This window comes from Salvelinus fontinalis, chromosome 17 (genome assembly GCF_029448725.1).
Source record: "Salvelinus fontinalis isolate EN_2023a chromosome 17, ASM2944872v1, whole genome shotgun sequence".
NCBI lineage: Eukaryota > Metazoa > Chordata > Actinopteri > Salmoniformes > Salmonidae > Salvelinus > Salvelinus fontinalis.
Genome location: NC_074681.1, coordinates 38,625,888 through 38,639,658, shown reverse-complemented (window position 1 = coordinate 38,639,658; position 13,771 = coordinate 38,625,888). Strand labels below are relative to the sequence as shown.

The 13,771-nt window shown below is 41.0% G+C and overlaps 1 protein-coding gene across 1 annotated transcript; it reads right to left on the bottom strand.

The window, feature by feature from the left end:
- Positions 1 to 5,640: 5,640 nt before the first annotated feature.
- LOC129814316 (inhibin beta C chain-like) lies at positions 5,641 to 9,415 on the bottom strand. The gene is made up of 2 exons (XM_055867377.1): positions 9,061 to 9,415; positions 5,641 to 6,834 (listed from the first exon to the last, which is right to left on the bottom strand). The coding sequence occupies exons 1-2, from the start codon at positions 9,404 to 9,406 to the stop codon at positions 6,041 to 6,043; spliced, it is 1,140 nt and encodes a 379-aa protein (XP_055723352.1). The 5' UTR covers positions 9,407 to 9,415; the 3' UTR covers positions 5,641 to 6,040.
- Positions 9,416 to 13,771: the final 4,356 nt, after the last annotated feature.

Below are 13,771 nucleotides of genomic sequence, written 5' to 3'. Positions count from 1 at the left end.
AGGGGCCTCCCGGGTGGCGCAGTGGTCTAGGGCACGCACAATTGGCATAGCGTCGTCCGGGGTAGGGAGGGTTTGGCCGGTAGGGATATCCTTGTCTAATCGCGCTCCAGTGACTCCTGTGGCGGGCCGGGCGCAGTGCGCGCCAACCAAGGGGGCCAGGTACACGGTGTTTCCTCCGACACATTGGTGCGGCTGGCTTCCGGGTTGGAGGCGCGCTGTGTTAAGAAGCAGTACGACTGGTTGGGTTGTGCTTCGGAGGACGCATGGCTTTCGACCTTCATCTCTCCCGAGCCCGTACGGGAGTTGTAGCGATGAGACAAGGTAGTAATTACTAGCGATTGGATACCACGAAAATTGGGGAGAAAATGGGATAAAAAAAAAAAAGAAGAATCCTAGAGTGTCAGCTAAAGACTTACAGAAATCTCTGGAACACGCTAACGCTAACATCTCTGTTAACGAGTCTACGATACGTAAAACACTAAAAGAATGGTGTTCATGGGAGGACACCACGGAAGAAGCCACTGCTGTCCAGAATAACATTGCTGCATGTCTGAAGTACGCAAAAGAGCATCTGGATGTTCCACAGCGCTACTGGCAAAATATTCTGTGGACAGATGAAACTACAGTTCAGTTGTTTTGAAAGAACACACAACACTATGTGTGGAGAAAAAAAGGCACAGCACCACAACATCAAAACCTCATCCCAACTGTAAAGTATGGTGGAGGGAGCATCATGGTTTGGGGCTACTTTGCTGCCTCAGGGCCTGGACAGCTCGCTATCATCGATGGAAAAATGAATTCCCAAGTTTATCAAGACATTTTGCAGGAGAATGTAAGGCTATCTGTCTGCCAATTGAAGCTCAACAGAAGTTGGGTGATGCAACAGGACAACGACACAAAACACACAAGTAAATCAACAACGGAATGGCTTCAACAGACGAAAATACGCCTTCTGGAGTGGCCCAGTCAGAGTCCTGACCTCAACCCGATTGAGATGCTGTGGCATGACCTCGAGTGCGGTTCACACCAGACATCCTAAGAATATTGCTGAACTGAAACAGTTTTGTAAAGATGAATGGTCCAAAATTCCACCAGACCATTGTGCAGGTCTGATCCGCAACTACAGAAAACATTTGGTTGAGATTATTGCTGCCAAAGGAGGGTCAACCAGTTATTAAATCCAAGGGTTCACATACTTTCCCCACCCTGCACTGTGAATGTTTAAACAGTGTGTTCAATAAAGACATGAAAACGTATGATTGTTTGTGTGTTGTTAGTTTAAGCAGACTGTGTTTGTCTATTGATGTGACCGAGATGAAGATCAGATCAAATTGTATGACCAATTTATGCAGAAATCCAGGTAATTCCAAACAGTTCAGACTTTTTCTTGCATTGTACATCTGTTTTTCAACGCCAGTGCAAGCAACAGGCTCGTCATTAATGTAGAGACTTAACAAGAGCGGGTCTAGGATACTCCTGGGGGACACCAAAAGCATGTTTAGGATTCCCAAACATTGTCTTAATTTGAAATACAACAACGTTTCAACCGTGATAGAATTGAATGTGGACCTCAAACTTAAGGTAGATGAATGCAGTTCATGTCCAGTGTGGTCAAATGCTGGAAAAATAAATAAAAATGAAATGATATAAAGAGGAAGTGATGCTCAAAGTCAAGAAATGGACAAACAAACATTAATTATGGTTGAAGCAATGAGTTTCCCTGTGCGATGGAAAGGTTCCAACAATGAACTTTGTGGGAGTAGTAGTAGTAGTGTTACATTATGGTTTTAAGGAGACACATAGAGAGGAAGCAAATATCCCTGTGACCTAGTTGCATGCTCTTGTGGTGGGATACCTTTCAGATTTATCACGCCACAGTGAGTACATCTGAAAGAGAGAGACTCTTAAAAACAGCTTAATACCGAAGCCCGTTATAATACTGCCTCCTGAATAACCACACTCAACATCACACGCCACCCACCCAAGTTTGCACAATGATGAAGACTGATTCAGATTTTTGACTCCCTGCAAATTGTATACATTGGGTGGTAACAAGACCTTTCAAAACGTAAGATTGAGGATGTTAATATCAGGTCTTGGCTGTGGAGAATTAGAGGATGGACTTCTTGTAAGTATGAACAAAGAACTTGGCGAGTTACCTAGTGTACATTCTCTGTACTTTTACTATATGAAGACGGCTACATTTGTAAATATTTGTGTATGTCTGGAGATTGATTACTTACTTATATTCAACTTTCCGGACACTTGATACGTCACACCCCTCATCAATCTACTCAAGCAATGGACAAGTAACCTGTGTACATAGCACTGTAGGCTTCCCGAAATGTATTAACGCTTTAGAATACACAATTTGAAATTATATCAGTATATAAAATATTTAAATGAACATACACAAATATACACTGAGTGTACAAAACATTAGGAACACCTGCTCTTTCCATGATATTGACTGACCAGTTGAATCCAGGTGAAAGCTATGATCCCCGTATTGATGTCACCTGTTAAAACCACTTCAAATCAGTGTAGGTCAGGGGTTCCCAAACTTTTTTGGCCCACAACCCAATTTTGATATCTGAAAATTCTCACGCCCACACTATTGTGAAAACAATTATGTAATTAACAGCCAATGTTAACTTTTTTATTTGGGGCTATGGCAGTCAATTGAAAAACATTCTAACAGTATTTATGATTGTCTTCTCAACTCACCATCACATACTTTTAATGTGGGGCAGTCAACTGGAACTTACATAATGTCTCTTATCTCACCACCACTAATAGATGGGGGTGCTTGAGGCATGTCGCGTCGGAGATTTTCAAAATCAGAGGGTGTGGTCGACAGTGTGCACCTCATCTCTGCTGTCATATCCAAGCTGGATCGATATCTGGTTTTAACGCAGACGAGAGCACTGAGCTGGCGAAGGGTAGTCTCTGCAATAATGTGTGGTTTCATGGCGTAGAGGGCCTAGAATGATTCATATGGAACGGTTAAGTGCGGCCTTTTCCCATGATCTTGAATTTTTCAAATTTGAATAATTTTCATTCATATTTTTAAGGTTAACCACATAACAATGATTTTGAGATACAAAGACGATATTACAATATATATACATATATATATATATTTTGGGAAATAATTTGTATATTTTGGGGGGGGATTTTAGGAATTCTCCTGTGACCCTATTTCCATATCAGGAACCGCTGGTGTAGGTGAAGGGGAGGAGACAGGTTAAAGAAGGATTTTTATGTAGTGGTCTGGGTGTAGCTGGTGCAGAGGAGTCTGGTGCAGGACAGCAGAGATGAGTAACACAAGTAACTTTACTCAAATATTCCAATAACATGTCGTAATACCGAGCCCACAGTAACGGACCGAACATACATAAAACATTCACACACAAAAACCATGGGGAAAACAGAGGGTTAAATAATGAACATGTAATTGGGGAATTGAAACCAGGTGTGTAAAACAAATACAAAACAAATGAAAAGTGGATCGGCGATGGCTAGAAGGCTGGTGACGTCGACCGCCGAACGCCGCCCGAACAAGGAGAGGGACCGACTTCGGCGGAAGTCGTGACATTTTAAGCCTCGAGACAATTGTGACATGGATTGTGTATGTGTACCATTCAAAAGATTTAAGTGCCTTTAAACAGGGTAGAAATGGGGTTACTCGAAAAGGTGTTACTAATGTTATGTACACTCTGTGTAAATATATACTGTATTTGGAAATGTTATAATATACATTTTATATAAATACATATATATACTATATATATTAGTATGTGTATACAGTACGTACACGGACAAATATATTTTATATTGGAATGGGCTATCCTCTGACTTTCATATCAAAATCTCTCTCAAGATTTACAAAATAGGTCTTCTACTGTACACACCCAAAAGTAGTGTTGGGTTATGTCTCAAAACGGTTGTGTTATATGTTGGGTTGTTGTGTGAATAATTGTTCGTTTTGAAGTTGTTTGATAGAAAACCAACGGGTTTGGTTGCCTGCTACCTGTTTATTTTTTGTTATCTTTGTCTTAGATAAAAAGTAAGATATGATGATAATAGTTATTACACAGTATCTTTAGCATGATTTGTTTTTTATTTATTTATCCGAACTTATCGCTATAATATTGAATTGTGGTTATCAAAATACAGTATTGCCTTTCATATTCCTTTATCATTACGTTACACTAAAATACATGTTGTTTATTGTTTAAATATATGATATCTGTTCATGGGGCTGAGTTTACAATGCATTGCATCATGTGTGCAGTGTGCTATTCTTACTGTCATGCAAAATTAAACACTACTCATTTGTCCCGTAGGTCATTCACTCCTTGGTCAAGGCTACACTCTTAGAATAAAGGGTTCCAAAATGGTTCTTTGGCTGTCCCCATAGAACCAGCTGTGGAAAATGTCCTACATGGAACCAAAAAGGGTTCTACCTGGAACCAAAAAGGGTTATTCAAAGGGTTCTCCTATACTCCCAGTCGGTATTAGATAGAATGTCGCAGCCTCGCCCCACCTGTGGGGAAAACAACCTGTGGTTACCTAGGTTACCCTATTGGCTCACAGAAAAATCTTGACCTTTTCAAACACAATTTTCTTGTCTGCTTGTTTTATTCAGTTACAAACTGACATTTAAGAAAAGTACGACATGTCTAAAGATTACTTTTCAACATTGCCTGCTCCCGAGCGTTCTCACTACTTAGAAAAATGTACTGTTGTAGGGCTTCCCTCATGCCCTTTTGCAGCCACGTGAGTGAGTGCTACTGTAGCTAGCTACCGACCGGAACATTAAGCTAGCCAAGACCAACAACACAAACAGACTATACAGCTACAAGTAGTGAGTGTCGTTACGAACGAACTATACTAAACAAGATGCCTTACCTGTGATTAAACGTTTTCCACACAGATAACTAGCTACGTGCACCTTCTTGGACACCAGCTGCCCACAATTTCCTACTCTTCCACATCGAATAGCCTGAAGCAACAGGGCTCTTCTCGCAGGCTCAATTTCCCAACTTGGAAGCATTGTGAACCATAGGTCGGGATTTTTGACCTGGTTACATGTTCATTGAACAACACAGCAGCTTTCAGCATGTTTTGTTCGTTCTTTTATGTTCTAAGTAGCACCTTTTTTTCAAAGAGTGCACAGTATGAACGGTTTCAAGGCTACAGCTGCATGATATTGGCTATCATATATGTATTTCACGGCACACCCTAACCTTGAAATATTATCTGACTAGATGGTATTCCCGAAGCACAACCACACATATCTTGTCAGAATTTCAAGTTCTGTTACTGTTGCTAAGGAATTAAACACATGGGGTAAAAACATAAGTTGTATGTAAAAATATTTATTGTAAAGTTTGTGTACAGATGAATTCAGGCACAACAACCCAACATAAAGTAGTAATATCCATACTACCATTATTGAAATGTTAAAGAATAGTATATTTTCTATGGACAAACTTCCAAAATGTTTGGAAATAATACTGTACATAGCATTCAATTCAATTGAATATATATTTAAAGTACAGTGATGTAAGGAACATACTAAATATTGTAACATTGAAAACTACAAACAATACAAATACGTTTTAGACCCTGTTAAATAAATTACAATAAATAATGTAATTTTGTACATAGTCTTGGAAGAATATGACATTACAGGCCACATGAGACTAACATAAGTATAATCTTCCAAATAAAATAGTAAATATCGGAATCATCACTCCACAGTAACTTGAATTGTTTACAATGAACCTATTTTTGCTCTCAGAATCCATGGATGATGGATGATGTTGGGTATTTTTGTTTGTTTAACCATTGAAAAGGACACTAGGAATGTCACCAATTGAGCATGACAACTGTTATTTTCTTACTTCCTTTGAAAACAGTAACCCTTCTACTTCAGAATGTACCACTAGCACATTGTATCTAATGGCGCGCCAAAAGGAAAAAGTTTGTTCCAACTCTTTTTTTGTCCTTGCCTGGTCTTGTCCCGAAGGACTCAAGCACAGTGGCATTTGCTGACAATCAAGTCATTGAAGGGTGTGAGCTTCAACTTTCCCCGACTGTCGTAGTGCATGAGGACCATAGGTTCATAGGCTGCCGGCACACAACAGGGCCGAGGTGTTGCTCCCTTGTTGATATGATGAAGACGAGACTTCACCTGCGCGTGCATGCTAGCTGGCTTGTAGTTGTGGGGGCAGGAGCCGTCACAGAAGTGCATGTTGTAACCATCGGGGGCAACGACCCAGTCTGACCAGCCAATCTCCTTGAAGGACACGTTGACAGACTTTCGGCAGCAGCGACCATCTTCATCGCAGTTGTCTTCTTTGTTGGAGCGAGTCCGTCTCATTCTGCCTGCTGATCTAGGCTCTACAAGGTCTACTTCCAGGACCATCTGAGGGGTCCTCTTGGGATCAGTTCCCTCTTCGACGACCAGTCCTACTTCCACAACCAGAGAGTAGCCGTCCGACCTCCCTCTCCACTTATCAACAACAGTTCTGATGTCCAAAGTTAAATCTCCAGTTCTTGTAGCGAGCGTCTGAACAAGGGTCTCTGTGTGAATCAAGAGAGAAGAGTTCAGCGGTTTCATCTCATAGATCTTAACATGAACCTCTTCATCAATCGTGGGCTCGGCAGCTTTCGAGCCATCCAGCAGTTGTCTGTAGAGCTTCAGCTCAGCCCGGGCCAAAGTGAGATCCTTCCTGATGTTTGGGTTCTTGTGGAAGACAGCTCTGTACCAAAGCACATCTGATGTGTGTTCCTCATCAGTCCGAAAGACTTTGAAAGGCTCCACTGAAAGAGGTGAAAAGAAGGTTGTTAGGCAAATGCTCAGCTTTTTGGAATTACTGCCATCACTTCAATAGGCTGTGCTTTTAAGAGTTATAATGGATCTGTCTTTACCGCCTCAAAATATTGCTAAATTACATTCCAATGATTTACAAATTAGAATAGTTCATTATTATATACCTTGGAGAAGAGGTACAGTTGAAGTCGGAAGTTTACATACACCTTAGCCAAATACATTTTAACTCAGTTTTTCACAATTCCTTACATTTAATCTTAGTAAAAATTCCCTGTTTTAGGTCAGTTAGGATCATTACTTTGTTTTAAGAATATGAAATGTCAGAATAATAGTAGAGTGAATTATTTCAGCTTTTATTTCTTGCATCACATTCCCAGTGGGTCAGAAGTTTACATACACTCAATTAATATTTGGTAGCATTGCCTTTAAATTGTTTAACGTGGTTCAAATGTTTCGGGTAGTCTTCCACAAGATTCCCACAATAAGTTGGGTGCATTTTGGCCCATTCCTCCTGACAGAGCTGGTGTAACTGAGTCAGGTTTGTAGGCCTTGCTCACACACAATTTTCAGGGGTCAGGGCTTTGTGATGGCCACTCCAATACCTTGACTTTGTTGTCCTTAAGCCATTTTGCCACACCTTTGGAAGTATGCTTGGGGTCATTGTCCATTTGGAAGACCCATTTGCGACCACGGTTTAACTTCTTGACTGATGTCTTGAGATGTTGCTTCAATATATCCACATAATTTTCCTTCCTCATGATGCCATCTATTTTGTGAAGTGCACCAGCAAAGCACCCCCACAACATGATGCTGCCACCCCCGTGCTTCATGACTGGGATGGTGATTTTCGGCTTGCAAGCCTCCCCCTTTTTCCTACAAACATAACGATGGTCATTATGGCCAAACAGTTCTATTTTTTTTTCATCAGACCAGAGGACGTTTCTCCAAAAAGTACGATCTTTGTCCACATGTGCAGTTGCAAACCGTAGTCTGGATTTTGTATGGCGGTTTTGGAGCAGTGGCTTCTTCCTTGCTGAACGGCCTTTCAGGTGATGTCTATAGACGACTTGTTTTACTGTGGATATAGATACTTATGAACCTGTTTCCTCCAGCATCTTCACAAGGTCTTCTGCTGTTGTTCTGGGATTGATTTCCACTTTTCGCACCAAAGTACGTTCATCTCTAGGAGACAGAACACGTCTTCTTCCTGAGCGGTATGACGACTGCGTGGTCCAATGGTGTATATACTTGCGTACTATTGTTTGTATAGATGAACATAGTACCTTCAGGTGTTTGGAAATTGCTCCCAAGGTAAACCAGACTTGTGGAGGTCTACATTATTTTTTGATTTTCCCATGATGCCAAGCAAAGAGTCACTGATTTTGAAGGTAGGCCTTGAAATACATCCACAGGTACACCTCCAATTGACTCAAATGATGTCAAATCGCCTATCAGAAGCTTCTAAAGCCATGACATCATTTTCTGGAATTTTCATAGCTGTTTACAGGCACAGTCAACTTCGTGTATGTAAACTTTTGACCCACTGGAATTGTGATACAGTGAATTATAAGTGAAATAATCTGTCTGTAAACAATTGTTGGAAAAATTACTTGTGTCATGCACAAAGTAGATGTCCTAACCGACTTGCCAAAACTATAGTTTGTTCACAAGAAATTTGTGGAGTGGTTGAAAAACGAGTTTTAATGACTCCAACCTAAGTGTATGTAAACTTCCGACTTCAACTGTAATTAATATCTGCTCTCGGAATTACTATCAAGCCTTTGCTAAGTCCAAATGCTAATGTTAATGGTAGGCTTTTGTTGGAGTGCACACAAAAACGAAGCACTAAGACTAAATTATATGACTCACTCATTCTCAGGAGATATGGTTTGAGAAAACACTGACAGGTACATTAACATTATACCTCAAAAATGTTTTTTAAGGCTTTTTGTTTGTTTCTTCATAAAAGCGCATTTGAATTATTCTTGTTGAAGACACCACCGTGGGAGAATGTTTATTGGGACACAGGTACACACCTTTTACAAAGCCCAAACCATTGGCTTTGACGTCTAACTCAGACCTTTTCAATAGGTTATAAATACACCATATGTAAAGGCAAAATTCCATGCAGTCAGATCTAAATCTAGAATGTCAACAGTCAGGTCCTTGTGATTAAAACCAGTACAGTAGAAATGTGTCTTTAAATAAGGTCTCACCTGTGGCTGGGAGAAGCAGGGTGGATGTCCTCCTAGGGGAATGCCGGGATTCCCCCTCCTGACTGGAGTTCCCTGTCAGATGCCTCAGTGTTTCCCTGTAGAGCTGATGCATCCTCCTCAGCTCCTCCTCTGAAGCCAATTCCCTGGGCCTGGGCTCCTTCTCCATCCCCACGGAGCTCAAGATGCCTGTCTTCACTGCCTCCAGGAGCAGGGCCCTCTGGCTCTCCTCCTGCCCCAGGCGGGGTGTACTGTCTTGGGCCAGGCGGGGCCGGCCCTCCCCCTGATGGAGGCTGGAGAGGAGGGCCACCCAAGAGAAGAGAAAACGCAGTGCGACTGAGCTAGGCATGGTTGGTTTGTTCTCAGAGGTGCACCCTGTCTGGGGTTGTCAATGTTATGAATGAAATTCCAGACATGCTTTCATTTATACAGCTCCTGCATGGCCACACCTCTCCTTGATGTCAGGTGAGCACTCTTCATTATGTAGAGGATTATGTAGCATGCATTATCTATCATGTTCCACAAGGTGGGAAAGCACGCTTTGTATAGTACTCCTTAGAAGAAATTAATATAATTCATGTCTGAAAACAGTTGAACCTTTCATGTATTGATTGAGTTCAATGGATTGTTTCCAGACAAAATACTCCATATAACCATATATAATACCGCTCATATTAGTGGTATCAATATGTGTTGTAAATACAATAAGCTATGATTGTATGAGCTATGACTAACCCTAAGCTATGACTTTCACCAAAGCAGAGCCACTGTAAAATGTGTGGTGAGACAACGTTCGTCTCAATACTTTTCAAACTGTCATAACACTTCCAAAGCAGCGACACGGACCAGGCCAGCTACTTCTCAGCACATTTTTGCCTTCCAGGTCCAACATTTTGCTGCTCTGTCGCAGTCTACCATGGAAGACAATATGCAGAAAAGTAGTGCTATTTGTATTTGAGCAATATGATTGGCCTTTCATTCATTCAAGCACCACTACGCTCCAGCGAGTCACAACCTTTCGAGCACTCAAGCAGTGCAGAAGTTGATTCGCTACGTTCACATGCGAGCTGTCCTGAGAAAAATGAAGCGCCCATCAATCTAGTCGCTGAGCTTATTTATTTTAGGGAAAGTGATTTACAAAAGTAAAACTAGCAATAGGCTGGTTACGGTTCATAGTCTGCAAAAAGAAATCTACAAAAACACACTGTAGCATTTGTCTTGGCAGGCCTACTGTAGTCAGGTTGATTAAGCAATAAGGCATGAGGGGGTGTGGTATATCTCCATTATACCACGGCTAAGGGCTGTTCTTATGCACGACGCAGCGCGGATGGATACATCCATTGGCCGTATATGGATGGGTACAGTATATTGGCCATATACCACAAACCCCCGAGGTAACTTATTGCTATTATAAACTGGTTACCAACATAATTAGAAGAGTAAAAACAAATGTTTTGTCATACCAATCAGCATTAAGGCCTCGAACCACCCAGTTTATAATATCTCTTTTTGTCTTAAAAGGGCAGTGTCCTAATCTTCTCAAAATTATAAACATTTATGCAATTAATACAGTGCAACTCTAAAGAATGTAGTAATGACTTACATTGCTAAATTATATTAAACAGCTTTTTAATACATATCATCATAACCAAATATAGCCTGCATGAACCCAATGCATTTAAAAACGACATCATCTGGGCCAGTAGAAATTCTGTTCTGGCCAGTAGATTTTTGGCCAACTGGCCCGCTTGAGCCAGTGAGAAATGTTTAAGTTGGAACCTGTTATAGCCTACGAATGGGACCCAGAGTTTTAATTGATCAGTTGAAATTTTTATTTTTTATTTAACTTGCCAAGCCAGTTAAGGTCAAATTCTTATTTACAATGACAACCTACACCAGCCAAACCCGGATGACACTGGGCCAATTGTGCGCCGCCCTATGGGACTCCCAATCACAACCAGTTGTGATACAGCCTGGATTTGAACCAGGCTGCGCCACTGGGGAGATCAGGAAAAACTCCATTCCACAGAAAAGACACATACGAATTTTGCAACCTCTGCACCAAAGGCATTGTAATGATATAGAATTAACCTACTCAGGCATCATTTGATCAAGTAAATGACATACACGACTACTGTATATCATGTCAGCATTAATTATTGTGGATCCCTATCATGTAATATTCTAATTGTCTCTTTCCCCATGTCATCATGACCACTCTGTTAGCCATATCAGAAAAATGGTGTGTCACAGCAATTGACCACATATTACAGATACTGTAGTGTTTGTTGTGGAAGACACTTGTACTGTAAATAAACAGTAGATTCTTTTCATTTATGGTGGGTGGATCTCTTTTCTCCAGACTATGTGGAAGTCAGTCAGACTTCTTTAACCAGTATCAGCGCAGGATCAGTACATTGTGTGTTTATGGTGGCGTCCCCACCCTATGACGTGTCTCCAAGTGTGACTGACACTATTTTCTCCACTGTGGCAGCTTTTCTCTTTTTCTGTCACGTCCTGACCATAGTTCTATGCGTTTTGCTTGTTTAGTGTTGGTCAGGACGTGAGCGGGGTGGGAATTCTATGTTGTGTGTCTAGTTTGTCTGTTTCTGTGTCCAGCCTAATATGGTTCTCAATCAGAGACAGCTGTCAATCGTTGTCCCTGATTGAGAGTCATATATAGGTGGCTTGTTTTGTGTTGGGGATTGTGGGTGGTTGTTTCCTGTCTCTGTGTTTGTGTTCTGCACCAGATAGGACTGTTTTGGTTTGCCACACTTTGTTATTTTTTGTTTGTTGTCAGTGTTCACTGTTTTTTGTTTAATTAAACATGTTGAGCACTGGCTACGCTGCGTGTTGGTCCGATCCCTTTTTCACCCCCTCTTCTAGTGAAGAGAGGGAAGGCTGCCGTTACATTTTCGGGTTTATAAAGCAGTGACAGTGGCCTTCAAATAGACACACAATGTGTGCTTGAAGCATATGAACCTTGTAATGGAAGCAGGGCCAGCCCTAAACGTTATTGACATTAGTGATCGCGTAGGGCCCCCAGCCCCTAGGTGGCCCCTGACCAAATAAACAAGTATTTTAGATGTTTTATTTTCTGGGAAACCGAGTGGAATTAGAATATTAGAATACACAAGGTGCAATTTCAAAATGTGGTTGTGCATCAGCAGTTTTTCTGTTATGTCAGTCACTCAATTAGCGGATTTTTTTCAGTCACTCAATTAGCCGACATTTTTTAGATTGCTAAGTTGGTCTAGCCAGCTATCTAACTTGTAGTAATCAAGGCCAAATTACTGATGGGGCCCTGACCTCCAGGGAGCCCACATTGATTTTGTTAGTCACTCTTACAGTACTCAGATATGTTTCTCTCCGGCATCAAGAGGGGGGCCACTAAAATGTTTTGCCCGCAAGGTGGGGGGCCCCGACCAAACCTCACTTAGGGCCCACAAAAGGATAGGGCCGGCCTTGAATGGAGGGTGCTATGTGTACTGTAAGTTAAGCCTCCTGCAATCATTTTTTTTATTTCTGTCCATAAAACCGGTTTTAAATCAGGAAAGGTAGTTAGAACGGTTTTGAAGAGGATAACCTGGAGAATGGATATGGTTGTGGAATAATGATTATCATAATACAAGGTTTTTTCTTGTATAAGCAGAGAATGGCCTATATGAAAAAGCCATACGTTCAATGTCATCAAATCGTATGTGACTAGGCCTAGTTTATTGAAGTGAGCGTCACTAACATTAACCACATTTCTGACTATATTGCCTAATTGGACTGTGTAAATTTCCAATCTATGAGTCACTGACATGATTAAACAATCACGTGCAATGTGAATTAGACCTTGGGGCTAAAAGTGTGTCAAAGGTGACCAAGTATGAATCATCGACAGACCGACAGTGACATTCACTTTCTCATGTCAGGGTGAGCAAACAGAACAGGAGATTGAGTAATCAGCCTTAGGCCCACTGTCAGCATTACAAAGGGAAGGTGTTATTTTCGAGACCGGAAGGCATAGAGCGCTGCCACTCCCAATTACGATCACATTCTGGATTCCACTAGGACAATGGCTCGTTTGAACTGACAGTGCTGTATAGCCTATATGGGTGACCACTCATTCTTTACTTCATTTTCGATGACATCTAACGAATGGAATGGGTGGACATTGGGCTTGCTTGGCAAATGTATTTAGAAGGTGTATTCTGGAGTAGCTTGAATTGTTTTATGTATCAATGTTTTATTACAATCATTTTATAATAATTGTTTGTATAACAATATTTTAATACAACGTAGCAATGTCAGTGCAGACAAGCAAGGATGTCACATTGGGTCAATTCTGTTCCTTGAGATTAAATGAATACCATAGCTTTCAATTACATTTCAATTAAGTTTTCAATTAATTAAACATTTCATTTTGTGAATAACCACAAACTGAATAGAATCATTTGCAGTATGAGCACTTGTCATCTCTCAAATAGATCGTTACAGTTTTTGGTTTAGCTAGCTAGCAAATGTTTTGCCATATTAGAATTGACATGAAATCAGTCAAAACACCTCAAAACAAGACATGGTATCAAGAACAAGATTAAACTAGCTGAAACGAGCTACACGATTCCCCATGTGGAATTTTCTTGTCATTCTTTCAAGCAATCTGGCCATCCAGAATCGCAACAACACATGGACTTCTGCCACAAAGGAGCATGCGCATTGTTTTCGT

Bases quoted from the DNA above. Each gene is read 5' to 3' on its own strand.
- LOC129814316 (XM_055867377.1), bottom strand. From the start codon at position 9,406: ATGCCTAGCTCAGTCGCACTGCGTTTTCTCTTCTCTTGGGTGGCCCTC. The intron at 6,835-9,060 runs GTGAGACCTTAT...CACCTCTTTCAG, and splicing joins CCTGCTTCTCCCAGCCACAG to TGGAGCCTTTCAAAGTCTTT.